This window comes from Corella eumyota, chromosome 2 (assembly GCF_963082875.1).
Source record: "Corella eumyota chromosome 2, kaCorEumy4.1, whole genome shotgun sequence".
NCBI lineage: Eukaryota > Metazoa > Chordata > Ascidiacea > Phlebobranchia > Corellidae > Corella > Corella eumyota.
This window is the reverse complement of record NC_137491.1, coordinates 6,387,898-6,415,009: the sequence shown is the minus strand read 5'-3', so window position 1 is coordinate 6,415,009 and position 27,112 is coordinate 6,387,898. Positions and strand designations below refer to the sequence as shown.

At 32.1% G+C, this 27,112-nt stretch overlaps 3 protein-coding genes across 3 annotated transcripts; 2 read left to right on the top strand and 1 right to left on the bottom strand.

Moving 5' to 3' along the window:
* Positions 1-1,289: 1,289 nt before the first annotated feature.
* LOC145742257 (sodium channel protein type 3 subunit alpha-like) lies at positions 1,290-16,393 on the top strand. The gene is made up of 41 exons (XM_082560040.1): positions 1,290-1,406; positions 1,665-1,817; positions 1,993-2,111; positions 2,328-2,423; positions 2,576-2,704; positions 3,643-3,767; positions 4,050-4,206; positions 4,298-4,490; positions 4,972-5,092; positions 5,248-5,305; positions 5,464-5,605; positions 5,871-5,993; positions 6,377-6,490; positions 6,598-6,786; positions 7,612-7,757; positions 7,907-8,046; positions 8,220-8,324; positions 8,449-8,603; positions 8,738-8,885; positions 9,012-9,112; positions 9,206-9,340; positions 9,661-9,834; positions 9,939-10,112; positions 10,307-10,477; positions 10,667-10,848; positions 11,053-11,275; positions 11,457-11,561; positions 11,748-11,847; positions 11,954-12,150; positions 12,269-12,442; positions 12,592-12,714; positions 12,798-13,000; positions 13,061-13,163; positions 13,278-13,398; positions 13,516-13,694; positions 13,848-14,039; positions 14,118-14,237; positions 14,349-14,497; positions 14,676-14,806; positions 14,923-15,159; positions 15,300-16,393. Exons 1-41 carry the CDS (start codon positions 1,290-1,292, stop codon positions 16,346-16,348), a joined length of 6,873 nt encoding a protein of 2,290 aa, XP_082416166.1. The 3' UTR covers positions 16,349-16,393.
* A 752-nt stretch (positions 16,394-17,145) lies between these two features.
* LOC145743772 (NADH-ubiquinone oxidoreductase 75 kDa subunit, mitochondrial-like) lies at positions 17,146-23,248 on the bottom strand. Its single transcript, XM_082561815.1, has 17 exons — positions 23,098-23,248; positions 22,645-22,725; positions 22,226-22,350; positions 21,742-21,900; positions 21,407-21,537; positions 21,076-21,261; positions 20,684-20,818; positions 20,402-20,516; positions 20,057-20,202; positions 19,339-19,467; positions 19,042-19,171; positions 18,684-18,860; positions 18,340-18,493; positions 17,786-17,961; positions 17,557-17,691; positions 17,400-17,472; positions 17,146-17,330 (listed from the first exon to the last, which is right to left on the bottom strand). The coding sequence occupies exons 1-17, from the start codon at positions 23,159-23,161 to the stop codon at positions 17,254-17,256; spliced, it is 2,193 nt and encodes a 730-aa protein (XP_082417941.1). The 5' UTR covers positions 23,162-23,248; the 3' UTR covers positions 17,146-17,253.
* Positions 23,249-24,709: 1,461 nt separating this feature from the next.
* On the top strand, positions 24,710-27,108 carry LOC145743408 (meprin A subunit alpha-like). The gene is made up of 9 exons (XM_082561361.1): positions 24,710-24,785; positions 24,925-25,041; positions 25,153-25,284; positions 25,359-25,528; positions 25,631-25,766; positions 25,877-26,037; positions 26,117-26,609; positions 26,730-26,871; positions 26,969-27,108. Exons 1-8 carry the CDS (start codon positions 24,761-24,763, stop codon positions 26,867-26,869), a joined length of 1,374 nt encoding a protein of 457 aa, XP_082417487.1. The 5' UTR covers positions 24,710-24,760; the 3' UTR covers positions 26,870-26,871; positions 26,969-27,108.
* Positions 27,109-27,112: the final 4 nt, after the last annotated feature.

Here is a 27,112-nt window from a genome sequence, read left to right as displayed (position 1 = left end):
TTGCGCAATAAATCGATATAAGCAAAATTATCCGAAATTAGACACGAAAAAAAATTTCCTAAATAACTAAAAAATATAGAATATTTTGCCTAAATTTTGCGACTAAGAAAGTAGTTTTTTTAAATATAGAAAAAAATACGATTTAGTGTCATTTTTTATATTTAATAGTAACCTACTTTTTGTTGTTGCAGTTGGCAGTAACAGACGAAGAAAAGACTAAGTCCAGATAGCGTAAAGGCTAGGCTCTACAACATTTAGGCAACTAAGTTAATTTTTTTTTCTTCAAGAAGTAGCATAAATAATTCAACAGGACTCTTGGTGGTTCTATACGCTGATGACGTCATCTTATTTCACTTAATGACGTATTTATTCACTCCCTCGACTTGTCGATTTAAATATGGAAATTTTATAATTCCATTTATTGTTGTTTTCAGGTTTTAGTGGGTAAAATAGTTTGATATAATTTTAAGTAAAATATGACTCAAGTTTAACTAAATCGGAATAAAAGGAAAACTTTTAAATATTTAAGGTAAGTTAGCAAGAGCTATATATATATATATACATTGCTTTTTATTAATATACTAAAATACTAGTTATTTGTTTGCCGATTTAAAAAACTACCGTACATTAGCGCAGTTAACAGTTAAAAAATATTTTTTTCTAACGCAAAGTTTTTGCGCATTTTTCGTAATTTGAATTAAACTATTCTCGTTGCGAAATTGATTTATCGGCGCGCGCCGAAGCGTGTAGTGGTCACGTGACATCCTAAAATTGGGAAAAGTCATGAATATTTTAAACCATCAATACTTCGGTGCTGCAAGTAATTCTTCGCAGCTCTACTATTCTGCGTGTTTCGTTTCACTTAGTTTCACCGAGATAGTGTTTACTTCAATAGCTCGTAGTTTAAATGATGGTTATATAAGAAGTTAATTCGCAATTAAAAAATCGTAAACAAAATTAAATTTTTCAATATAATTAACCTATGTTAAAATATTGTTACTGTATATTAATACATTAAATATCCTAGTTTAGATGTTTTATATATGTTATAAAACAAGCTAACCTCTTATAGTAAGTTCGTTCTGTAGATTGTATATGAAGGAAGTTTCCATAAAATGAAAGTTTAATATGAGGTTTATAGACTTGAATAACAATAGTTAAAACACTTTGTGGTAAAAATCTTTTTAAAAACATTACATTTAAAGTTAATGCTTTAAAAATTTTTTTTTTAAATTTCAGTTCGCCCAACCTAATTTCGAATGACGTAACATTAGGCACTCAGTGACGTCATGTCTACTTTAACACTGCTGGAGGTGCAGTTTACGCGGCTCACTAGAAAACACATCCGCGAGCAAGAACGAAAAATTGCCCTCGCCAGCGACAAAAGAAGAAAGAAAACATTTAAGGTTTAAATCACTATTCAAAAATAAAAAGTTGTGTTTTGTATGCCTTAGTTTAATATTGTGACATTATTATTTGATTTGTAATCTATTCTATGTGTCTATATGTAATAGGCAATATTTGCCAATGTTAGGCCAAAAGATAAATTCGCTTTAAACATATACATAGCTTTAACAAAAAAGAGTGATTAAAGCTTATCAAAGGAACCAAAAAACAAATTGAAAAATGCTTAAAAATATGCATAAAAAATTATATTAAATTAGGAAGAAGAAGCAGAAGAGGCATCCAAAAACGCGAAAGCAAATGCAGATCTTGAACAAGGAAAAACCTTACCCGAGTATCTACAAGGGGACGTCCCCGAAGGCTTTAAATGTGTACCCTTAGTCGACCCCGACCCGTTTTACGATGGGCAAAATGTAAACCCCAAAAACCTGTTTACAAATTTAATTTTAAAAATTTCAAATTTTTTTAAAATGGAAATCCACTTTTCTCCCTTTAAAAAACTATATATATCTGTTTGAATTCGAATTAAACGTCACTCCATTGTACATCTATTTTAAACGTGGGTATTAACATATTCCTTTTCCACAGACCTATATAATTTTGGATCAGAATCACGTGATCTATCGTTTTTCAGCAACAAGGGCCCTTTATAGTTTCGGGCCTCTGAATATAATTAGAAGAATTGCGTCACGAATTATTGTTCATTCATATCCTTTTTACTATTTATAATTTTTTTGTAATTTTAATTTATTTTTATAAGGTTTTTTATTGTTTTTAACTATTATACTATAAATATTTTTACAAGAACTTTTTTTAAACATTACGAAAGCTAAATTTATTATTTCTCATATATATTTCTATTAAGTATATGCTTTTTTAAACAAAGGGTTATATTCCTTAACTTTGATATTTCTTGTTTTTACTCTTTTTAATAGTTTTATTATGTTAACAATTCTGGTGAATTGTGTTTTTATGACATTGGATACTTCAAATTCGCCATGGATAAATGACTATGTAGAGTAAGTAATATAATTTTTTTAAAAAACTACTTTTTATTTAAAATATTTGTATTAAATATTTAATATATTTAAAAAAATTTGTAATAGTCTATTATCTTTAAGGAGCATAGAAATACGTTACTTTTACTCTTTTATCTTTGTTTTTATTTCAGAAAAATCTTTTTAGCTATTTACACATTCGAAATGATAGTAAAAGTTCTCTCACGTGGATTTATTATTAATAGTTTTACTTATCTACGAGATCCATGGAATATATTGGATATAAGTGTCATATTTACCGCGTAAGTAAATACCCTGTTTATATATATAAAAAAATTTTGAAATATATACTTTAGTACAAATATGCTAAAAATGGAAACATTTTAAAATTAACAAAAAAAAAATTAAAGCAAACTATTATAATAACTTTAATTAAACATAAGTTTATATTTAACACACAAAAAGTAGAGCACCTAAACATTTTAAGTGTGTCTTATCTACACATGAGTTAAAAAGCAATCTTGCAAAGGTCACACCGATTATGTTAATGCTACAAAATAATAATTGTAATGGTGATGTTTTTTAATATTTAACGCGTTATTTTCCAAGCGTCGCTTTTTTTGTATTTTTTATTTTGTTTTTTCTTATCCTTCCATTATCTTTTACTTACTGAACGTCGATCTTTGTATAAATAATTTAGTGCACATTTACGCAACATAATCTGTCCGCATATATTCTCATGCAATGAAAAACTAATTTTTTCTAAAACTTTTTGATAGATGAGCACTCGAGTGACATTTAGGCTAAAACTTGATTTTAAATTTGTAAAAACTGGTCAAATTTCGCAACAGTTTTCACTTCTATTTTCAACCCTTTCTTAATTTATTTTTTTTCATCTGTCGTTAGATTTTTTTCTGAGTTTCTTGTTCTTCTTAAATGGGATTCAACTAATTTCGCAGTCTTAAGAGCTTTCAGAGTTTTACGAGCTATAAAAGCTATCTCAACAAGCGAAGGTTTTTTTATTTTAAATCTAAGTTTGTTTTGACACTCCACCTTTCATGTTGCTTTACTTTTTTTATGCTTTTACCTTACATTCTCTCTGTTCATTCTAAAATTTTCTGCTTGATGCGTTATCCATTCTTTTTATCGCACATGCACATAAAAAACACATACTTAAAAAGGATGCCTGAATATTTTGGTCAATAAGTCGTTAATAACGGCTTACATTTCATCATTACAGATATTTAGATATTATAATGGCTGTAATGGCATCAGCTGGTAGTGAAGCCCAGAAGATTCCAGGAATGGCTGCTTTACGAGCATTTCGTGTGTTCAGGGCTCTTAAAGCAATCTCAGCTATACCAGGTAAATTTTGAAATCCCGAGGGTGATAACAGTTTTGTGGAAAACAAAAATGCGTCATCATAATAGCCTCGTGGTTTTAATGCAGCTAAACGGTTTATAAAGCTACTATATACAAAGCATTCACTTTTTTGGTCATTTTACTTACCTCATGCACGGTCAAATTCCACCAACATTAACTTACATGCGTCGGTCTTTAAAATTTTGTTAATTTCTGTTATAGTTCTCACAGTTTTTATTTTTAATTAGTTCCAACTGTTCTAATATATTTTTAAATATGTTTTAGGTCTAAAGGCGATCGTATCAGCGTTAATCGAATCCGTCAAGGCCTTAAAAGATGTGATGATATTAACGCTCTTTTGTCTGTCTGTGTTCGCCTTAATCGGTCTTCAGCTTTTTATGGGAAGTTTACGACAAAAATGCATACTATCCTGGCCTCCAAGGTAAATTAAATACAAGTGTTGTAATCTAAATATTCGCTACCAAATGAAATTCGATGTGCCCTGTTTTTTTATTTAACAAATGTAAATTTAGCTACAACGAAGTTTTGAAACAAGCTTGGGAAACCCAGGATTACATAAACGTTACCAAACCATTTGTTCCTCCATTTGTACCTGAAACTGATTTATTAGCCTCGCAATTCGCGTTTAACTGGACAAATCCCCCCGACAAAAAATGGAAATTAATCCCTTTTAGTTCACCTTTGTTAAATGGATCACAAAAATTGGTAAGTGAACGTGAGTTATACGCAAATTTTTAGTTAAAATATTGTATTTTTTTTAATTTTTCACATATAAAAACTTATCTTGATTTTATATTTACACATATACACAGTCATAAAGGAATATGTATAAAACTCAGAAAAGGTTCTTCGTTTAAACTGGCACACTAATGCTTTGTGAGTTTTCAATTCAACCCGAGATAGTTACACGAAACAGTGATCAATGCATTTAAACATGTTTTGTTTAATTGGACAAGACACTTGTATTAATTTATTGATTTTGACGGCTTTTGATTATGAAAACGTATCACTGTTGTATTGATTAGGTGTTAAATGCTTGCAAACGTCTTAAACAACGTGCAATTAATTTTGACAACATTCGCTTTGTTTAAATTAGGCCATTTGCTGTGTTAGATGTCATCAAGAAAATCCGGCTAATTGGTCTTAAAAACAAACTCGCTTTTATATTTAATTTTTATTTTAAAAGGAAGGAGCCTTGGTTTCGCTTCCTATGCCATGTAACCCCAACCCAGACCCCAAGTGTGAAAATAGTACGAGGATAAGAGGATGGTATAATGAAAGTTGGGAGGAGTGGACGGAAGACGAATGTAAGTTTTTTTAACTTTTAAGTTATTAAAAAAATTAAAACACCTGAAATATGCTCTTTTAAAATTTAATATCGACTATTTTAACATATAACAATAATTATTGTTTGATTAAAGTCAACTAAAAAACTCTTTATTTTTTGTTTGTTTTATTTTAGGTAACCAATGTTTTGTAAATGGAGCTGCTTGGTTGTGTGGCAATAACACTGGAACAGGGTAAGTGTTTTAATTTAATTGTCCTTTAAAATTTTCGAGGTACCAAACAGCAAATTTTATTAGTTCACACATTGACATTTGAAGCGCTTGAAGTCGGTTTTTGATGTGTCGATTTAAGGCAAGACTACTAAATTTAATTTTTCCTATTGCGTTTTTAGGCAATGCTGGCAGGGATTTACATGTGTACAAGCTGGAGAAAACCCAAACTTTGGTTACACTAGTTTCGATAATTTTATGTGGGCTTTTTTATCCTTGTTTAGGCTTATGGCGCAGGACTATTGGGAAAATCTTTATCAGCTGGTAAGTGAAACGTAACAAAAGCTGTCTTTATTTTATTTTTATTGAGACTTAAGGCAATTACTAGATCTGTGTATGACGTGAATTGTATGTAACCAATAATATTGATTTTCACACTAACTTTGTATACAATAATTACAATCGTAAGAAAATCAATTACCAGCACACTGAAGTCTGTTGTGGACTTGTGTTTTGACTGTAAACAGATTGAATGTTGTCAATACCCTACCAAGTCAATTAGTTACCGAATCATTGCCTTTTTTTACAGACTCTACGGGCCAATGGTCAGGTTTATTTACTTTTCTTTATGATGGTTATTTTTCTTGGTGCATTTTATCTGGTCAACTTGATTTTGGCTGTGGTCGCCATGGCATATGAAGAACAGCATCAGGTACTACATGGTTTTTATTAATTACGCTGTTTGCAAAAACAGAAACAAATATTAATTGATGTAGCATACACTTTTAATGGTCGTGACTGTTGATCAAAAAAACAAAAAAAAAAAATCTTATATTAAATTTTTATATTAAGTCTTTTATCTTTTTTATAACTTGATTTTTTTAAACCCATTTTGATTCAGTTAAGAATAATTTGCCTAAAGTGCCTTTTAAATGTTTGTTAATAAAAATTAACCAAAAAATAGAAATAAGTCTTATCGGTAACCTAAATTCGGCATAAAATTTTATCAAGAAATATTTAGATTGATAGGACATTATGCTCGAACATCAAATATAGTTAATTGGTATTTGTTAATGTTTTGTTTACTTCTTGTAGATTGTAGCTGCTGAAGAAGAACGTAAAAAGGCAATGGTGTTGCGTAAAAAGCAAGAGTTAAACGCCATTTTAGAGGAAGTAAATAAAGCGCAAAGTCGTCTTCAAAGCAGAAGGGTATAAATAAATATATATTAAAAATATTTATTTAGGCGGTAAAAAAATGTAAATATGAATAGTTCACCAGTACCTAGTAACTTTTAAACTTTTAAAATTATTTTTAGCCTAGTCACGCAAGCCCTCTGCATCTAACTCCTTATAATTCAACTCCATCGACTCCGAGGTCGGCCAAAGATGCTGACCTCTCCCGGACACCTTCACTAAAGAGGTGGAGGTTCTTTGGAGGATCTTTTAAGGAGAAGCGGGATAAGGAAGAGGAGGCCCGTCAGACTGCAACCCGATTGGCTGTCGAGGTAAAAGAATAAAATAATAATCTAATTATATCAAAGTTTTGTGGAATGTTGTTCTATTCTCTATTAACTTTAACAAATAAATTTTAATGGGTCGTAAATTTTGAGCTAGTCTTGCATTTTTAATAAGTTTTTGTTTAAAAATAAACCGACTAAGGCCACGTCAAAAAATTCGATTGATTTCGAATTTCTATATCGATTAGAAAAAAAATTAACCCCTAAGTTCATTACAAGTCGTTCCAACTACATTATAGACGAATTCTTAAAGCTCTAACCTTATGCTGGTCGTGTTAACCACAAATTACTAAATGCAGTAAGGTATTATCGCATTAGAGAATAAGAGCGCAACGTTTTTTTGTGTATTTATATACATTTAAAAACAGCAAAATAGTGTGAAGCAAACGATACCGATACAACATTATTAGAGTTTAATTATGCATGGCATTGAGCTCCTATGCGACATGCAACACGGCAAGTTGCCGTTTACCTTTTCTCTCTAATTAGCCCCCTCAATCCATTTTCTTATAGTTTCAGCACACTTTGCTCCGTAACTTATAAAATATTCAACGAGTCGGTTTTAAAACAGCCCGCAAGCTTTCTACGGTTTACTGCCCACCTTTTCCACGCATTAATATTACAGGGAAGCACACTCTATTAATTTTTAAACCAATCTACTTTAAAGACGTATCCCCTTTAAAATGTGGTAAATTTGTCACGCAAAATTTACGTAACTGGCGCACGTACATATATACAAACAACACCATGTCATACCTAATAACGATACTCTATGTTGAAGCCAAAACTTAACGTAAGCAATCTTTTTTATAGGTTGGAATAAATGGCGACGGACCACCCAAAATCACCGAAACTTTACCCAGTCCACAAGTGATTACAAGCGCTCTTAACCAACTTAAAAATAAAAACGAGGCCCAGGAAGCATTAGGTGTACCACATCTTCCACATAGTATTTTAAGGTACGCTATAATTGTTTTTATTACACTTATATGTTACCATTGCACTGTTTTGTAAACCACATAGTAAGTAACAAACCATTTAAAGACCTATAGTAATAGTTCTAACACAATATTTGTATTATATTATTTTCTGGGTATATTTTTTGTAGAAGTCCCAACTCCACTCCCAGGGCATCAATTCGTAGTCTACGATTGTCACCTGCCGTGTTAAAACGCGAACAAGTCCATGATCAGGAATCCTTATTACAACACAGAAAGAATAGCAACACAAGTGAAGGCTATAATGAAGGTAGGTTTCCAGTTAATTAAGAATATTTATGCAATTTGTTCTCAATTATTAAGGTTTTAATGCAAACCAAACTTAAAGGCATTAAAAAAACACAAGTTAAGGTACTTTTGATATAAGGTTGCTGTAAAAAATCGCTTGGCTGAAAATGATTTTTAAAGTTAAAATGATTTCAGGAGGACATGATTCAGATTTTGCAGATGACGAAGATGAACATGATGCAAGTCATTATGACGTCACAACAAAAAATAAAGTTTATTGTTCAGAAAGGCGTTCGATCGGTATGCAGAACTTTGTTTAGCATTTCATTCTGTTTAGGATAAATAAAAAAGAAAATTTACTATACTCTCTTGTGGAATTCATAGAGAAGGGGAATAGTAAAAATATCAATGACTTGTTTTTTAGATAAAAGCAATAATAACGGAATGATGGTGGATAGAAATGGGGTGGTGTCGTTAGCCCACAACCAAAGGCCTACAAATAACCCAGAAGTTGTCAGTCTACCAGATGTCGTCATACAAAAACCTCCAAAAAGAGACTTTGACCTTAGGGTAAGTGTTGTTCAACTAAACGATTTATTTTTCCTAATCTTCACATAAACTATTTCAAAAAAATAATTTATTTTAAAAATACTGGGACTGCTGTTTTGTAAAAAAAATACAACTTAAAATTTTTTTTTTGAATATATTGATAGTCCTCATCAGAGTACGAGTATATCCACATGGACAATTTAAAACCAATAATCCCAAGATCAAGGTTAGCTTCTATTGATCTTATGTCCGAACCCGAACTAGCAAACCTTAAACGTCGAGCATTAAGCCAAGCCTCCATTATTAGCGCAGGTAATTAACAAGAATATTAATTCACCTTCGTTATAGATTGACATAATAGCAATTGAATAATAGTTTATACAATATTTAACATAGTTTTGGCAAAAACAAAACTCGTTTTATTGTTTTTATTCTTAGAACTGGATGACGACCGAAAATGTACGCCGTGCTGGTACAAGTTTGCTGACATATTTTGTATTTGGAATTGCTGCGGCTGTTGGAACAAATTCCAAAAAGCGGTACGACATCCTAAAGTTACGATCTCAAAAAAATTTTAATGCCTTAAGAAAAAAATATGTTATTTATATAATTTGATGTTGTTTTTTTTTTAGATGAAATGGGTTTGTAACGACCCCTTTTTTGATCTGTTTATCACACTTTGTATCGTGGTGAATACATGCTTTATGGCCATGGAAAAAGAACCGATGAGCGATACTTTACGACTTGTATTATATATTGCCAACGTAGTAAGTGTTATAACATATTAGCAATGTAAATTAAAAAAAACAGCAGCGTGGTGTAGTGGCCAGAATTCTTCATACACTACATGAGGTTCTGGGTTCGATCCCCAGTGATTTCATGCTGTAGCGCGCTTGATTAAGGTGCCATAAACGGTATGAACTCCTGCTGAGCCAGCACCCAATTAGAAGCGTAATATTGGGCAATTATATTTTATAAGACTGGGTCGGGGTAAATGTTGTTACCTTGTGTTTAGGTCTTTTTTTTTTAAAGTTTTTAATTTTGTTTAAAATCATTCATGTGACCAGTTTATTCTGTTAATATTCAGATATTCACTTCTATTTTCACCCTTGAGATGTGTATAAAAATGGTTGGCCTTCACCCATATTATTACTTCCAAGAACCTTGGAACTGTTTTGATGCAGTAATTGTCACAAGTTCGTTACTAGAATTCCCGTTAGAGGGGGTTAGTGGGCTGTCGGTTTTACGGACATTTAGACTGGTAGGTATACCAACAAAGTTGTTTGTTATGAATAACCATCCTGAATGCTTTATCAACTGCCATTTAATTTAATAATGACATTTAGCGTATATTGTATTTTGTAGATGAGAGTTTTCAAACTAGCCAAGTCGTGGCCAACGTTAAACATGTTAATCAAAATTATTGGAAATTCCATGGGATCTCTTGGTAACTTGACTTTTATTTTGATCATCATTCTGTTTATATTTGCCGTTGTGGGAATGCAGCTGTTTCGTGAGAAGTACGAAGAAAACGCACCAGTATGTAAAATTAACCGCTATTATTATTTAATGTCTTAAACCACAGAAAAGGTTTAAAAAAATAAAAGCCCTGAAAAATAGTATAAGTTCGAATGTAAAAATACATTTGTATATATTAAAGTAATTTTGTTTACCTAAAAACCCATTCAAAGACTTCAATAAAAGTGTAAAAAACATAACCTATTCTAAAACAGGGCATGCCGAGATGGCACATGAAAGATTTTCTTCATTCCTTTCTGGTTGTGTTTCGAATCTTGTGTGGAGAATGGATTGAAACGATGTGGGATTGTCTTCGTTGGGGTGGCGACATTTCGGCTCTGTGCGTTCCAGTATTTTTACTAGTTCACGTGGTCGGCAACTTAGTGGTAAGTATCGTTTTACATCTGCTATAGCGTATGCTGAAATATTAAGTAAACCATAAAAGAACTGGCTACCTTGTAAGCATTTACAAAATAAAAATAGCCTAATATAATTGTCAAGATTTAGTGAAAACACTACTTTAGTATTAGAATTATAATTTAATATTTGAACATAATATTTTTATAAACGTTCAGGTCCTTAACCTGTTTCTTGCCCTACTGTTGAGTTCGTTTAGTGCTGATAGTTTTAGTGACGTAGATGATGAAGACACTGCACCCAACAGCATCCAACTTTCAAAAATCAGAATAAATCGTTGGGTTTGTTACATAAAATCTACTTTCCGAAGTTGGAACGCTTCAATAGCCAGTTCCTGTCGGTAAGTATATGACAAATGTTTATAGCCTGCTTTGAAAGCATTTACCTACATTTCAAATGCAAAAAATTAAAAAATATTTACGTAATCAGTAAAGCAAAGTTATTGCATAAAAATGTGGGTTGTTTAATACAAATAAATGCCCATTTTTTTGTAAAGAAGCAAACAAGTTAGTTATTTCCTAGATTTAAACTCATCTTTTTTTAGAAGGACTTTAAAACAACCTCGCGGAGTTCTAAGTATAGAAAGCAAATCTTTAAAACCTGACTCAAATACGGGGAGCGTATACAGAAACGACATGGTAACAGTTTTGGTGGATCCCCCGGACGAATCGAGTACCGGGGGTAAAATAATTGATTGCCAATATGAGATTACACTTGATTCTCCAGATAGGAATGTTCAACCTGCGACAATGAACCAGCTAACGACGGTATGCAGTATATGCTTAAAAATATTTATAAAATGTATTAACCTAAAAAAAACTTTTTGAAAGTACCTCTAATATTATTAAGTAGTAATCCTTGTTGTAAGTAAATGAAAACTATTATGAGCCATAATAAACTTTAAATTTCCCTTTTTAGTTAAATATTATAAACGGTTTATCATTCTAGGATTCGATTAAGGTTCCGATTGCCTCATTAGAGTCGGATTTGGAAAACAGAGAAAGTGAAGACGATTCGGATGTCTCAAGTATCTGTAGTTCATTCACGGCAAGAGTAAGTCAATGATGTAAAAGCAGAAATAGTCAATAAGTATTGAAATTTATTTAACATGTTTTTTGGCAAGTTTGAAATTTTAAAATAAAAAAATAAAAAATTTCAACTGAGTTTGGTACCATAATTCAAGAAATTTATTTTAAAATTTGGTTATGGTAAATAACCGAACTGTGTTTTATTTATTAGAGATCGTTTCACAGCAGTGATTCATCCCTATCTGGAATGAGTAACAGCGAATACGAAAGAATGCAAATAGCTAAAGAAAACCAAGCAAAATTGCCTTCGGGTTCGATCCCAAAAATTTTAATTTTCTGATAAAATAAATTTAAATATTTTCCTATTCAAGTAAAAATATTCCCGACCCGGTTACTGAACAAGTTTATTTTTAATAGAAGAAAATGAAGTAGACGAGCCATCGGCTTGTATGCCGGAGCGCTGGAGAACAAGGTTCCCGTGGTGCGACCCTCCCGTGGATCAGGGATTGTACAAAGTGTGGTGGAACGCCAGAAAAGTTTGCTTTCGCATTGTTGAGCATCCATGGTTTGAAATGTTTATTATTCTGATGATTCTGCTAAGCAGTGGAGCACTGGTAAGTACAACTAAGTTAACAAAGATTTGGTAAACCCAAAATAGTATATAAAATTTGATTCACTACAGTAACTTTTTTTAAAGTGAATATTTCAATATTCTATTTTTCTTTTCGGTAGGCATTCGAGGACGTATACTACCGCGATAGAACTGCACTTCGACGAATATTAAAATACGCAGATCGCATCTTTACATATGTGTTTATATTGGAGATGTTCTTAAAATGGCTCGGATATGGTTTTAAGAAATATTTCACAAATGCCTGGTGTTGGTTGGATTTCCTTATAGTTGGCGTAAGTATATAGTTTATCTGTTATCTACCGACCAAACCTTTATTCAAATACTATATAAAAAATAGTAACAAAAATTATTTTTAAAAATAGATAAATGCAACACCTTTTTTGATAAATAAGACTTAAACCATTGTAAACTTTGTACTTAGATTTCAATAATTGGTTTGGTAGCTGAAGCTTTAAAAATGGACAATCTTACCAGCATTCGGTCCTTGCGTACTTTTCGGGCGTTAAGACCACTTCGTGCTATGTCAAGATTTGAAGGAATGAAGGTAAATATATAAAATAGTTTTTTGTTTTGTTTCTAATTAATAAAAAAAATCTTTTAAAGACAAACGCATTTTAATTTTACCAGGTTGTCGTGAATGCTCTTATTGGGGCAATCCCATCTATCGTGCACGTCATGATGGTTTGCCTTATTTTCTGGCTTATTTTTTCAATTATGGGTGTCAACTTGTTCGCCGGAAAGTTTTACAAATGTTATGACATCGAATTAAAGGAGAAATTACCTGCTTATAACTACACCATGTTCAACGTTACGTACCCAGTAATAAACAAGTAAGTAATATAGGTTTTTCAATTGGAATCATTTTCAAATTGCCTTATATTTAATTGTAGGACAGTTTGCGACCATTTGACCAAACTTAACCCAATGATAAGATGGAAAAACGGAAAGGTTCATTTTGATAACGCTCTTTCAGGATATTTAGCCCTTCTACAGGTAGATTAATTATTTATTTTAATATAAAATACCATCAACTTTAAAATAATTTTTTTGTAATAAATTTTTTTTGTGTTTTTTTTGGTAACTTTTTGTAATAAAAATTGTATATAGGTAGCAACTTTTAAAGGGTGGGGGCCAATTATGTATGATGCTGTAGATATTACTGGTGCTAACGAACAACCACAATTCGAAGAAAGTTTTTACTTTTATTTCTACTTCGTTGCATTTATTGGTTGGTAAACGAGTTAAATAGGCAATTTTAAGGCTTTAAAAACCATATATAAATTAAATAAAAATAGTTAAAAATTTTTCATCTTTAATGTTTTAAATCTTTTCAAATTCTGTACAGTGTTTGGTAGCTTTTTCACCCTCAATTTGTTTATTGGTGTAATCATCGACAATTTCAACCAGCAGAAGAAAAAGTTGGGTGGTCAAGATATTTTTATGACAGAAGAGCAAAGAAAATATTATAACGCAATGAAAAAATTGGGTTCCAAAAAACCGCAAAAACCCGTCCCAAGACCCAAAGTATGCTTAAATTAAATCTTAAATTTTTTTGAAAATCTTAAGTTAAATCTTAAATTTTTTGCATTAAAATAGGAAGTTGTGCGTGCAGACATCTTATGCTTCAATAGTAGTTATTTTCTTTAAGGATAAATTTTAAAACCCTAAATTTTTCAGAACAAATTTCAAGCATGGGTGTTTGATATTGTTACACATCAGATGTTTGAGATAACAATCATGGTTCTAATTGTTGCAAATATGGTAACTATGATGATAGAGTCATATAAAATGTCGGAATCCTTCGAAGCCGTACTCGTTTATATTAACTACGTTTTTGTTGCAATATTCACCGGTGAAGCTCTTATAAAGGTAACTTAAAAACATTTTTTTTTTTAATATTTTATTAACAAAAATTTAAATTTATTATTTAATGTTACTTTTTTAAAGATGTTTGCGTTACGACATCATTACTTTAAGAATCCTTGGAATATTTTTGATTTTGTGGTTGTTATTCTTTCTGTGGTTGGAAGTACGATGAGTGACATTATTAACAAATATTTTGTTCAGGTAATTTAACAATAAATATTGTTTTTTTACAATTATATATAATACCTTTTAATTAAATCTTGTTCAAATTGAAAAAATGTTTAACACGTGATAATTTTTTGTCATTTTTAGCCTACTTTGTTTCGAATCATTCGATTGGCTAGAATAGGTCGAATTCTCCGTTTAATCAAGGGGGCAAAAGGAATAAGAACTCTTCTTTTTGCTTTAATGATGTCCCTTCCGGCACTGATAAACATCGCTTTACTACTTATACTTGTCATGTAAGTAACATCAACAAATTAAAGTATTTTAGTTCAAGAAAGGGATTTTGAATAGTAGTCTATCTGTGTATTTTGCGAATTTTCAGGTTTGTATAATTTGTTAAAATCCATTTCAAGTCGAAAAACCACAAATTGCATTTAAAGAAAGCTTAATAGTCGGTAAATTGTTTTACTATAGGTTTATATATTCTGTATTCGGAATGTCCCAATTTGCATACGTCTATAGAGCAGACGGCATCGACGATATGTTCAACTTTGAAACGTTTGGGAACTCTTTTCTCTGCTTGTTTATGATAACAACATCGGCAGGTTAAATATTGATTTTTTGTTGGTTACATGTTTAACCCATAGACCCATTAGCAAAACGATCTCAGTTTAAAGATATTATCCTTTTTGTCTATCAATTAACAATTTATGAAATTTAGGCTGGGATGGGTTATTAAATCCAATTCTTGATTCCAAATTTCCGTTCTGTCATCCGGACCTTAAGAACGGAAACCCGAACGAGACCGGGGATTGTGGAAACACAACCCTTGGCATTTTCTTTTTCGTGACGTATTTAATCTTCACTTTTCTTATCGTTGTTAACATGTATATTGCGATCATTCTGGAAAACTTTGGAGTTGCAACGGAAGAGAGTTCCGACCCGTTGGGAGAAGACGGTAGAGAAAATAATTTATTTATTTTTTATACAAGCAAAATATGACAAAGTGATACAGATTTTTTTTACACTTTTACTAGAATTGCAATCAATAGAATTTATGATTTTCAAGTAACAATAACAAAATTTGCGATTTTTTAGATTTTGAGATGTTTTATGAAGTATGGGAGAGATTTGATCCAAAAGCGACTCAATTTATTACTTTCGCAAACTTGTCCGACTTTGTGGACAGTTTGGAAGCTCCGTTGCGAGTTCCGAAACCAAACAGTCATAGTCTCACAGCAATGGACCTTCCGATGGTAATCGGGGATAGGTTACATTGTCTTGATGTTCTATTTGCGCTTACAAAGCGAGTTTTAGGCGAATCGGAAGAACTTGAAGGCCTTCGATCCCAAATGGAAGAAAAATTTATGGCTTCCAACCCGTCAAAGGTATCTTACGAGCCCATCACCACAACCTTGCGAAGAAAACAAGAAGAAGTATCATCGGTAATGATACAGCGGTGGTGGCGCCGCATTCTGCTCATGAAGTGCGTGCGAGAGTTATCGGTTAATCACATAGACCAGTGCGAGGATACATTTTCTGATAACAACGACGACGATGACGACATAGAAAAGGGCTCATCTAGGCGAAGATCTTCAGCTAGAGAAGTAGTAATAGTTCAGGTTGATGAGTGCTCATACGATCCACCTCCGAAAGAAGAAGATTATAATGCTGACTTGCCAACCTACGAGCAAGCATTAAGCGAAAGAAAATCACCTTTGTTGATCAATACTACACCAACGTCCGTCGCACAAGTACTAATGGGCAAACGACGTTCCTCTTACTCAAACGAAGATGTTCCGGATGTTGCAATGTCATCCACTCCGTCCCCTCTTGATACGTCACCATCAATCGCGTCACAGTCGTCGACGTATGAGAAGCGCGAATCAAAACACAAGCGCTCTTCGCTGGAGAGAAACCTTCTCGTGAACACCGACCTCGAGAAGACATCACCTCGGATGGGGTACTCCGACATTCCTCGGCAGACAAGCTCTGACGCCGAGAATAACAACGATTCGGTGGATTCAAGCGAAGCGCTCCAAGAAGACAATTTAATTCAAGAAAACAATTTAAATTCGCAAAGCACTGCCGGCTTTAATCAAAGGCCAGGACACTCTAAAGCCGGTGGCAAAAAAGCAGTGTCATAATTTTCGCGTTTAACTTTTATTTATTAACAGGATAAGGACCACCTATGCCTATCAAATATCCGTACTAGAAAGTGTTGAGCACAACCTTAATGTTGGTGCTAAGCATCGAAACCCAGAGGGGTCGCGCAAACAAACGTGCAAAGTTTCTTTATTTTTCTTTTACGTACTTAAAAATCTTTCTTTCGTGTAGAAAATATGTTTTGTTAAATTCGCTTTCAATGCATGCCTCGAACAACCTCGTTTCCGTTTAACCTACCAGCCACAGGTGTTAACAAAGTTGTAGTGTTGTGTAGCTATCCCACCATTAAAATTACACGCGTGTCTTACCTAATTGGTTGAATTGCGAGTTAAATAAACAAATCGACGCAACTAACACAGCCGTTTTTTGTAATAATATACATATTTTTAAAAAGTTTGGTGGGAGAAGGCTTTTTGGTTTTAACTTTAATTGATAAGACAAGTATTCTAGCTTACCGGCAGCGTGGTGTAGTGGTAAGACTAAGAACACTTGCTACACTACATGAATTCGTGGGTCAATCCCCACAGCGCTCATGCTGTAGCGCCCTCAGGTAAAGCGCTATAAACGGTATGAACTCCTGCTGAGCCATAACTTAATTAGCAGCATACTTACTTATCGGGTTATTATAATCTATATCATATAACAAACTGCTAAAGGCAAGTCGAGATTGGGCTGAAGTTACTGACAAAAAAAAACTTTTCCAAGTTTCCAGTTTTACCAAGTTTTCTAAGTGATGGGTTAGAAGTAGTTTGTAGTAGTTAAGAGTAGATTTAAGAAGTAGTTAAGAGTAGATTTATTTGTACGAAAATGAAACTAAAGAGAGAACTTTCTACCACAAAAAAAACAGAAAAATTTAAGAATAAATATCAAACTTTCAAGAAAAAAACTAAATGTCGGGTTGCAAACCATCTGTTGCTGCTTTAACACATTTGGCCATCGTTTTAGATGAGCGAGATATAGCATCTAAAAAATATTACACAAGTTCAAAAACATAAATAAATAAAAAAATGTAAAGTTAATTTTACTATGTACCTGTCATATAGAAATCTGCAAGGCTAACTTGGGAAGCTGTGATGGGCTTGTTTAACAATTCAGCTTTAGCAAGCTTAAATACATAAATTACTTATTTTAATTAGCAGATTTAAAATTTTCGAAATTATTTAAAAACGAATTTTTAACTTAAACTTACTTTGGCCAAGTTTTCAGCTTGTTTAAAATAGTTGGCGCCTTCCAACGAGTTATATCGCGTGAGATTGGGCGAAATTTCCGACATTCGAAGTCGAACCCCGTCCAAGTCGTCATACGGTAAAGTAAAACCGGACAACTGAATTTTAAATACGCAAAAACAAAAAACAGACAAGTAAATAAAATGAGATATTACTGATTTAAAAAAAATGAATAAAATTTTTCTTATTTACCTCTGACAGCGCTCGGACAATTTTCCAGTCCTCTTTAGCATCTCCTGGTGGTGAAACGGCGGTCTGAGATTGTTGAGAGCGCCCCTCTGTATTCACATATGTGACTGTTTTCTCCGTGTAGGCCGCAGCAGGCAGAATCACATCCGCAAACGGTGCGGAATGATCACCGTGAGTACCTTGAGGAAAAAAAATTGTTCTCATAGAAACGAATTTAATTTATTTTTTTAATGTTTATCCTTGTCGTGAAAAGATCGACTTCATAACCTAAACATAGAGTAACAACCGTTACCCCGACCCATTCTTAAGTTGCAATTGGCAGTTTGGGATAATGTAGATTATAATTGCCCGATAATTATGCTACTGATTAAGTGCTGACTCAGCAGAAGTTTATATCGTTTATTGCACCCTACTCAAAGGCACTACAGCATGAGAGCAGTGGAAATTAAACCCAGAGCCTTACGTAGAAGCCAAGTGTTCTGACCAGTACACAGCACAGCGCTGCTGGTTTAAAATTTAAATTTTAAATTTTAGTTTTAAAAATTCAAACCACATACCTATGTAAACAACAAAACAGTCCTTTGGTAAATCTTCTTTGTTAATAGCACCCCCATCAGCCCCAACAAGAAATAAACATTTTGGAGGATTTTTTCTAACATAATCCACACCGGCTTTGTAGCCCAAATCAAGCGCTGCAACCTGACTAGCAACCTGTAAGTTTGTTGTTTTATTAAAAAAATTTTTACAAGTTGAAACAATGTTTTTTCTAATTTTAACATTTTTTTACAAATAACCAGAAATTGTTTTTATTAAATTAAAGATTAAAAAAAGTATAAGCTAAAAAATTAAAAACAAAGTTTGTTATATTATTTCTAAAATGATAAAAACAAAAATGACGTACTTTTTGCAAAACATTTAACACTCTCCAGTCGTCTTGTGAATCTTCCCTGTTAGCCAGTGAAGTGACTCGAGCATTTTGTGCAATTGTCTGAACATTGGAGTAAACTGCTGCTCCATCTTCTCTGTTAAACATCTCGTTGCCAATAACAACCATCGGATTTTTGGCCTCCTTCAAGTGCTGAGATCACAAAACAGAAAAAGTTAATTTGGGAGTAAAAACAAGAAATCCTGTTTTTAAATTTGTAAAAAAATAAAGAAAAGTATAAAAAAAATATTGTTTCAATATTCAACAAAAAAATTTATTTATTTACAATAACATCAATAATTTTAAGTAATAATTAAAGAAGAAATAAGGATACCTTGGTAAAAGGGTGAGTACCATCAGCAATTTGTTTAAGGGTTTTAGTGGAGTCACCAAGATGATCGTAAGAGTATGTCAGGTCAACCTTAGTACCCACCAATGCCACATCCAGTTCATTGTGAATCCAACTAAATGTTTAAAAAAATGTGACTTTTTATTATTTTTTAATTTTTAGGAATAATAATTTTTGTTGTGCTAAAAAAAAATTATTTTTTTTTTATTAAAGTTTATCATATTTTGGTTTAATTCAAAGTGTTTAAAGTCTTAAAAAAATTTGGTAAAACAAATTACATACGCTTTTCTAATTCTTGCATTAAACATGGGAGCTTCAAATCTCGGATTTGTTCCAACCAATAAAATGAGGTCGGCCTCTTCCACACCAGCAATACTTGTGTTCAACAAATAATTTGATCGCAGGTCAGTGCTGGAATAAACAAAAATTCACTTGACTTTTTCAATGACACAAAATATATTTTACGATTTTTTCAATTTTCGTATTTTTTGGCAGAAAAGTATCTATGATTTTATCATGTTAAAGTTTGCTGGAGTTAATGCATAAACCAGCAAATAACAAACCGGCAGCATGGTGTAGTGGTAAGAACACTTGCTACACACACCACCATGAGGTCGTGGGTTCAATCCCCATTGATCTCATGCTGTAGCGTCTTTGAGTAAGGCGCTATAAATGGTATGAACTCCTGCTGAGCCAGCACTTAATCAGCAGCATAATTACTGGGCAATTATAATCTATAATATCACAAACTGCCACAGGCAACTCGAGACTGGGTCGGAGTAACTTATATTACTCTATGTTTAAGTCGCGCATTCGACTTTCCCACATCGAGGATAAAGATATATAAAAAAAAAATAAAAAAATTGACATGAAGAAATAAAATTGCTGGAAATAATATACCAACAGAAAAGAATTATAATTCGGCTAGGTAGGTTAACCTAGCAATTTAATCACAAAAAATTGCAGAGTTAAAATTTTTAAATATTTTTTAAATACTTACCCCGCTCCATCTGCAGCAAACAGTTCTTCGGTACAAAGACCCTCACTATCCAATCTATTAATTAAATCCTTCATGCAGGTTAAAGTTTCTGCATCGGCAAATCCACCTACCACTGCCGCTACTTCATTTGGCTTAGCGATTGTTAACTTAACAGAAATCAACAAGTTTTTAAATAGTAGTTGTTATTTTGTTTCAATTTTGAAATAATAAATCAAAAAGCAGTATTTTCTCTTTTCAAAATATACAACTAATCGCAAAAAAAAAAGAAATCTACATTTTTTTTAACATAGTTGCAAAATAAACATAATGAAAAAACATATGCTAAGTTAAATATCACAAATTTACCTTTTCGGCAACCAGAGGTAGAGCATCTTCCCACAAACAAGTTGTCAACTTTCCATCATTACCTCTCACCATTGGTCTTGTTAAACGTTGCCGTTTTAATCCATCATAGGAAAATCTAAACATTTCAAATTTACTTCTGAAATAGATTAAATTTGCTTTACTACATTTGATACACCAATTTAACTATTTTAACAGGTAGCAAAAACTATTATAAAACACTTTACAATATTGCATATGCAGTTTATTATTTTAATTAAAAAAATTTAGACGTAAAAATAAAACCTGGTCTTATCTGATATCCATTCTTCGTTGATGTCCTCATTTAATCTTGGAAGAATGCGAAGAACATCTCCACCTCTTGTGGAGACAACGATGTTGCTTCCTAAAGCGTCCATTACATCGATCGATTCAGTTTTTCTAAGAATTAAGTAACAAATGAAAAATAAATTTTCACATAGATTTAAATCTAAAAAAATTTTAAAAACTCCTTTTATATTTACTTTGATCTAATTTACTAAAAATTGTTATTTAAACTTGTATTGTAGGTATTATTGAATTAAAATTATCAATTTTTCCTTACAAAAACTTCTAATACCAACACTGAATGAATTCACTAGAACTACTAGTATTGGAAATAATTATGACTAGGCCTATTCAGTTAAAAAGTAACATACCTCGTCTCCCAGGGTCGAGCAGTAAAAGCATAAGGTTTTGATGTAAGTGCGCCAACAGGGCAAATATCAATCACATTTCCAGAGAGTTCGGAATTAAACATTTTTTCAACATAAGTTCCAATTTGCATGTCGTTACCTCGACCTGTTGTACCCAAATCTGATACGCCTGCTATTTCATCAGCAAACCTTCAATAATTAATTTTTCAATTGCCAGAATAATACCAGTTTTTTAATCTTGTCATGCATATAAACTGGCACAGAAATATTTTTTTACATTTTCTAAACTACAATTCATTTAACTTCTTTGGTTTATTTTGGTGATTTAACTTACCGTACACATCTAGTACACTGAATACATCGTGTCATAATTGTTTTTATTAAAGGACCAATATTTTTGTCCTCAACAGCTCGTTTGCTTTCAAGAAATCTACTACGATCTGAACCGAACTGCATTGATTGATCCTAATAAAAACATAAAATAGAAAAATTATATCTTTCATCTTTTTAACATAAATAATTTTTTGTTTTTAAATTATATATATACAGAGTGTATAACTTTAATAAAGGATTTTTAGAAAAAAGTATAAAATTTATTTTGTACAGAATCAAAATCAATAAAAATCTATTGTTAGCCTATTGTTAAAAATATATTTTTTTACAACTTACTTGTAAATCACATTCACCCCCTTGATCACAAATTGGGCAGTCGAGAGGGTGGTTGGCGAGTAAAAACTCCATCACTCCCTCCCTGGCTTTTTTAGACACATCAGAATCTGGTTTAATTCTCATTCCATTCATAACTGGCATAGCACATGATGCTTGAGGCTAAAAAAAAAACAGTTTGAGACGGAAAACTACAACCTTGTGATCTGGTAGAAAATAGTGTGACATTGAGGCGGCTCTTAGTCTGCTGCCATGACCGGCTACACCATTGTTATATTATGATTTATTACTTGCAAAAGTACAAAAATGTACAATTTATAGGATAACAAAATAAATAAAACTGCCTATTGTGGTACTCAGGTAAATTATTGGGTCAAAAATTGGTTGCGAGAGTTGCAACCATATTATGACAATAAAATGCCGAACACAGATTAGCTACGATAACAAAGTATCCTAGCTTATTTTTTTTAGTTTATTTGTATCACACCTTTGGCGATCTTTCAATTTCCACTAAACACATTCTACAATTTCCAGCCACGGACAACCTATCATGATAACAAAACCTCGGAATTTGAATTCCAGCTATTTCACATGCTTGCAACACTGTTGTACCTGTTAAGATTTTTCAAGTAACTAAATTACCCAAATAATCAAAGTTCAGTAAAAACCAACAGCAATAAAAACTAACATCTTTTTATTTAACAAAATTTAGATAAGTAAAAAAGCATTTCACTTTATTACACTGAATTGGGATTACTTAAGGTTTCTATTAACGATTGAAATAATTATAACATCATATCAAAAATTTAGAAGTATACAAATTGCTATTTTCTAATTTTTTTTTGTTAAACAAAAATAAAACAACAAATTTCAACAAAATAAACGTTTAATTTTAGAAGTTTTTACCTGGTTCGACCCACACTGATTGATCATTAACAAAAACTTCCACTCTTTTGTCTGTACTTTGACTTCGTAATGCTACAGATGCTAAAAAGTTTAAATTTTATATTCAATCTGTCAATTACCAAAGCAAAGGAATACCGGCAGCATGGTGTAGTGGTTAGAACTTTTCCTACACTACATGAGGTCCGGGATTCGATCCCCAGGTATCTCATGCTGTAGCGCGCTTGAGTAAGGTGCTATAAACGATATGAACTCCTGCTTAGCCAGCACAACAACTAATCAGCAGCTCAATTACATCGGGCAATTATAATCTATAATATCCCAAACGGCCACAGGCAACTTGAGACTGAGTGGGGGTAACTGTTCTTACTCTATGTTCAAGTTTTGCATTCGACCTTCCACATCGAGGATAAAGATATATAAAAAAATGATAATCAGAAGAAGATGATAATTTACCATGTTTAAATGATGATTGGCGCAGAACGGAAGTAGACAATTTGTGTGAAACTAAACGTAACATCCTTAGAATTATATCATACTCTGTATAAAACAAGTTAATTTTAAAATAAAGATTTACAATAACATTTTATTAGACGAAATGCAATGGAATATTGCCCACCATCTGCCTTGCAAAAATAACATCCAATGAACCGTACCAAAAAAATGGTTAAAACTTGCTGTCCAGAATAAGAGATGTTATTTTAATATTTTTAAACCTTAGCAAGCGCACATTTTATTAATACTTTTTTTATGCCAACAAAAATATATTATAAAAAATTTAAATTTTAAATAAATTTTGTTTAGTGATTTGATTATTTACGTATTATAAATATTAAAACAAACTACAAACAGGGCCGGTCCTTGGCACATTTCACCCAATTCTTGTAATAGGGCCCGCACCTTAGGGGCCCCGCATCCACAAGCTGAAGTTTTTTTTTCTACCATATTATTAAGCCGGCCCTGACTACAAACAGCAATGGATTAAAAAAAATAAATTATGTGTATTTAAGTAAAAAGTGTTTTAAAAGAATAACTGATACGTGAATGTAATAGCCTACTCTTGTTTTAACTATAAACTCAAAACAACGTATTTTATTTTTGTTTTGAATAGAAGAATAATGAATTCTATGCCCTAGTTTTTTTAATATTTCATGTTTTTTGTGATTGCGCAATCTGTTAAGAATTTCGCATCGTATGATTATCGCACAACCATTTCGCAATCTGTTTAAACAATTGTTAAATCGCGCACCTAAAATGATTCATATCCAGGAAGATGTCGTGGTATTGTTTCTAATTCTTTTGTTTCAATGATTTCCTCCCTCCGCACTGTAACGTCTCTTCTTTATTGCAACATTTTAAAGGCCTACATATAACTAATATCAATAAAATTAGCCTAATGTACAAAAACATATCTATGTGTTAATATAACTTGCACAAAGTTGTAATCTAATAAAAATACGTGTGTTTTGTTGTTAAGAATTAAAAACACAATTTTTTTAGAGAGCTTATGATTTTTCTTAGAACAATTTGTTTTTGCTTTTTTGCTGTAAGATAAACACTATCAAATCAACATTGTTTTTTGCCATTTTACCAAGCTTTTTAAACTTTTCATATCTTTTTATTTTTTTTGACGAATAGGAATAAAAATAATATTTAAGTATTATGCCATTTTTTACAAGACTTTTATTTGATTTTAACAAGCTTTTAATGTTTCATAGAAAACCTAATGTATTTATTAAAATATTAAAATTTTAATTTGCTAAATTCCAGTGTTTTATTAAATTTTATTAAACGAGTTTTCGATGATTTAATCTTTAATTATTAAACAATAAAGATCTAAGAAAACGTGCATATGGATGCATACACATGCACAGGAAACAATTGTATTGTTTGATATATTTATAACAGATAAATAAAGCTTTATTTAATAAAAGGTTGCGCAAAAGATAGACGTTATTTAAAAAAAATAATTTTCTAAAAGTTCTAAGTGTATAAGCTAATTAAAGGTTACATTTATATTCGTATATTTTTTTTCTAAATTAAAATTATAATTTTTTATATAGCAATAAATCCTTTTGGAAGATATAGCGATTTTTTTGTTAAAGTAAACTTTTTGATCATGAATTCTTTAGGATTTAAATTAGGTCAGTGCCTAAATTCTGTTAACAACTTCTTAATCTAATTTAATTTATTTTTATTTGTATTTTTATTTCAAATTTTAAATTTAAAAACGCCTGCATTTAAAATTCTAATGTGTCTTAAGCCTTATTTTATATTTTTCAGGCCTCGTTGCGGTTTTATTTACTCTTCAATACATTGAAGCAACTGAACCTACCTGTGAGGAGATTTTATCTAACGACAGCGAATATAATGAAAACCAAGTCAATGACTGTCATGGACGTAAGTAACGCAAACCATTATAAAAGAAATTCAATCGTTTTGCATTAATGATCAAACGATTTTAAACCACGTATTATTTATCGATTAAATCTAGTTTGTATTTATTTTTAGTTTCCGGAAGCGATATTAGAAAACCAGATATTACCGGCAATGCTGCTGTACCGGCAAACTTATGGTCAAACACTGCGGCCGCTGGGTCCGGCGTTCACGAGATACCTTATACTATAGTGGCTAGTTTGCAACGTGAGTTTTCTGTGTTTTACAATTTCTTTATTAGTCGTACTTTTCACTAACATAAACTTTCTTTAATAAAAAAGAGGAAACTGATGCAGTAGCTGCTATCAACGCGGCCATTGCAGACATAGCAGCCAAATCGTGCATTCGATTAGTCCCGCGAACCAATGAAAATAACTGGATTCAATTTACTGGAGCAGAACAGGGATGTTTTTCTTATGTTGGAAATGTTATGACTGTCAATAACCAAAACGTATGATATTCAATTGACTTTTTATTTTAATTTAAAGCAACGAGCATTGGGTACTTAAAGGTAGTGATTTACCACGATTTAAGGTATTGCTTATATGGTTAGGTTAATATCGGAAATGGTTGCTGGACAAGAGGAATTGTAGTTCATGAAATTATGCATGCTTTTGGTTTCGATCATGAACAGAGTAGACCGGATAGAGATATGACTGTCTTTGTTAATTTGACCAATGTTGCAGCAAGTACTATTTTCATATATAGATTTTTGCTGGTGTGATTTTATCAAAACATGTAAATTTACTTTTTTTGTTGTTTTTTTTTGTTGTAATTTTAAATTTGCTTATATTTATAGACGATGAAATTCAGTTTGAATTACTGAACGAAGCTTCTTGGAATTCGTTTGGTTCTCCATATGACCTTATGTCTATTATGCAATACGGTCCATTTGACTTCGCTATAGATCCTAATGTTCCAGTTATTACTTTACTAAACGGCAACACATTTACCATACAGGCAGGAAAAGACAGTTCAAATTCATGTCATTACCGTTAAAATATAGACCTTTTATTTACGTATTTTTTTTAAATTTTAGAGAGATCAATTATCCACAGAAGATGCAGTTCAACTTAATGCTTTGTACAGCTGTAATTCAGTAACTACACCCCAAGCAACTACCCCTACACCCACCACGACAAATGCCGCGACAACTCCTTCAGCAACTACTCCTACACCCACTACGACAAATGCCCCGACAACTCCTTCAGCAACTACTCCTACACCCACCACGACAAATGCCCCGACAACTCCTACAGCAACTACTCCTACACCCACCACGACAAATGCCCCAACAACCCCTGCAACAACCCCTCCCACAACCGCTCCGACAACTACCCCTGAACCATGCGTCCCTGTAGCGAGATTTGTAAATTCTTGTCCTCAATTAATTTTAGCGTTTTGTACTTCTTATCCTGACTGGGTGTTGGCAAACTGCTGCGACGATTGTTCGTCTGTGAATGGTCCTACAACCACTACAGCACCCACAACTACACCACCTACGACCACACCAACTACGACTACACAAACTAGTTTGTTTTTCATTTTAAGAAAAATGTGACGAGATAAAAGATTTTGTAGATTATTTGTATTTTAAATAAAAAAATAGCCTGTTTAATTTAAAATTTAATTTTTTCTAATTTTATTTGTAGGTTGTGCAAACGCCGTAAATGTGGATGCGGATTATTTATGCGATTATAGAAAAAATCTGGGCTTATGCACCCACGCTACGTATGCAACATACATGAACAATAATTGCCGAAAATCATGCTGTACCCTTATCAGATTTTAAATGTATGTTGGCGTTTATAAAAAAATTAAAAATGATATATTTAAGGAAAGATTACAATTTCCTAAAAATTTTTAACATGTTTTTTACATTTTTTTTCAGAATTAGAAGAAAGAACATCCATGTTTTAAAACTATTTATTTTCATTTAATACATAGATTAAGATTTTATTCATTGTAATTTTTGTATTTGTAATTCGTTAAAAAAAATCAATTTAGTTTTGGCACTATATCACGTTAACTTTAA

What these genes read in the sequence shown, in the direction of transcription:
- LOC145742257 (XM_082560040.1), top strand. Translation starts at nt 1,290, where the DNA reads ATGTCTACTTTAACACTGCTGGAGGTGCAGTTTACGCGGCTCACTAGA. An exon ending in TGGATAAATGACTATGTAGA is followed by an intron (nt 2,424 to 2,575) that starts GTAAGTAATATA and finishes TTTTTATTTCAG; the next exon opens with AAAAATCTTTTTAGCTATTT. An exon ending in CTACTTCGTTGCATTTATTG is followed by an intron (nt 13,399 to 13,515) that starts GTTGGTAAACGA and finishes AATTCTGTACAG; the next exon opens with TGTTTGGTAGCTTTTTCACC.
- LOC145743772 (XM_082561815.1), bottom strand. Translation starts at nt 23,161, where the DNA reads ATGTTACGTTTAGTTTCACACAAATTGTCTACTTCCGTTCTGCGCCAA. An exon ending in TGTTAAATGTTTTGCAAAAA is followed by an intron (nt 18,494 to 18,683) that starts GTACGTCATTTT and finishes ACAAACTTACAG; the next exon opens with GTTGCTAGTCAGGTTGCAGC. An exon ending in CTGTTTTGTTGTTTACATAG is followed by an intron (nt 17,962 to 18,339) that starts GTATGTGGTTTG and finishes TTTTTCCTCAAG; the next exon opens with GTACTCACGGTGATCATTCC.
- LOC145743408 (XM_082561361.1), top strand. Translation starts at nt 24,761, where the DNA reads ATGAATTCTTTAGGATTTAAATTAG. An exon ending in TTCTTTAGGATTTAAATTAG is followed by an intron (nt 24,786 to 24,924) that starts GTCAGTGCCTAA and finishes TATATTTTTCAG; the next exon opens with GCCTCGTTGCGGTTTTATTT. An exon ending in AGTCAATGACTGTCATGGAC is followed by an intron (nt 25,042 to 25,152) that starts GTAAGTAACGCA and finishes ATTTATTTTTAG; the next exon opens with TTTCCGGAAGCGATATTAGA.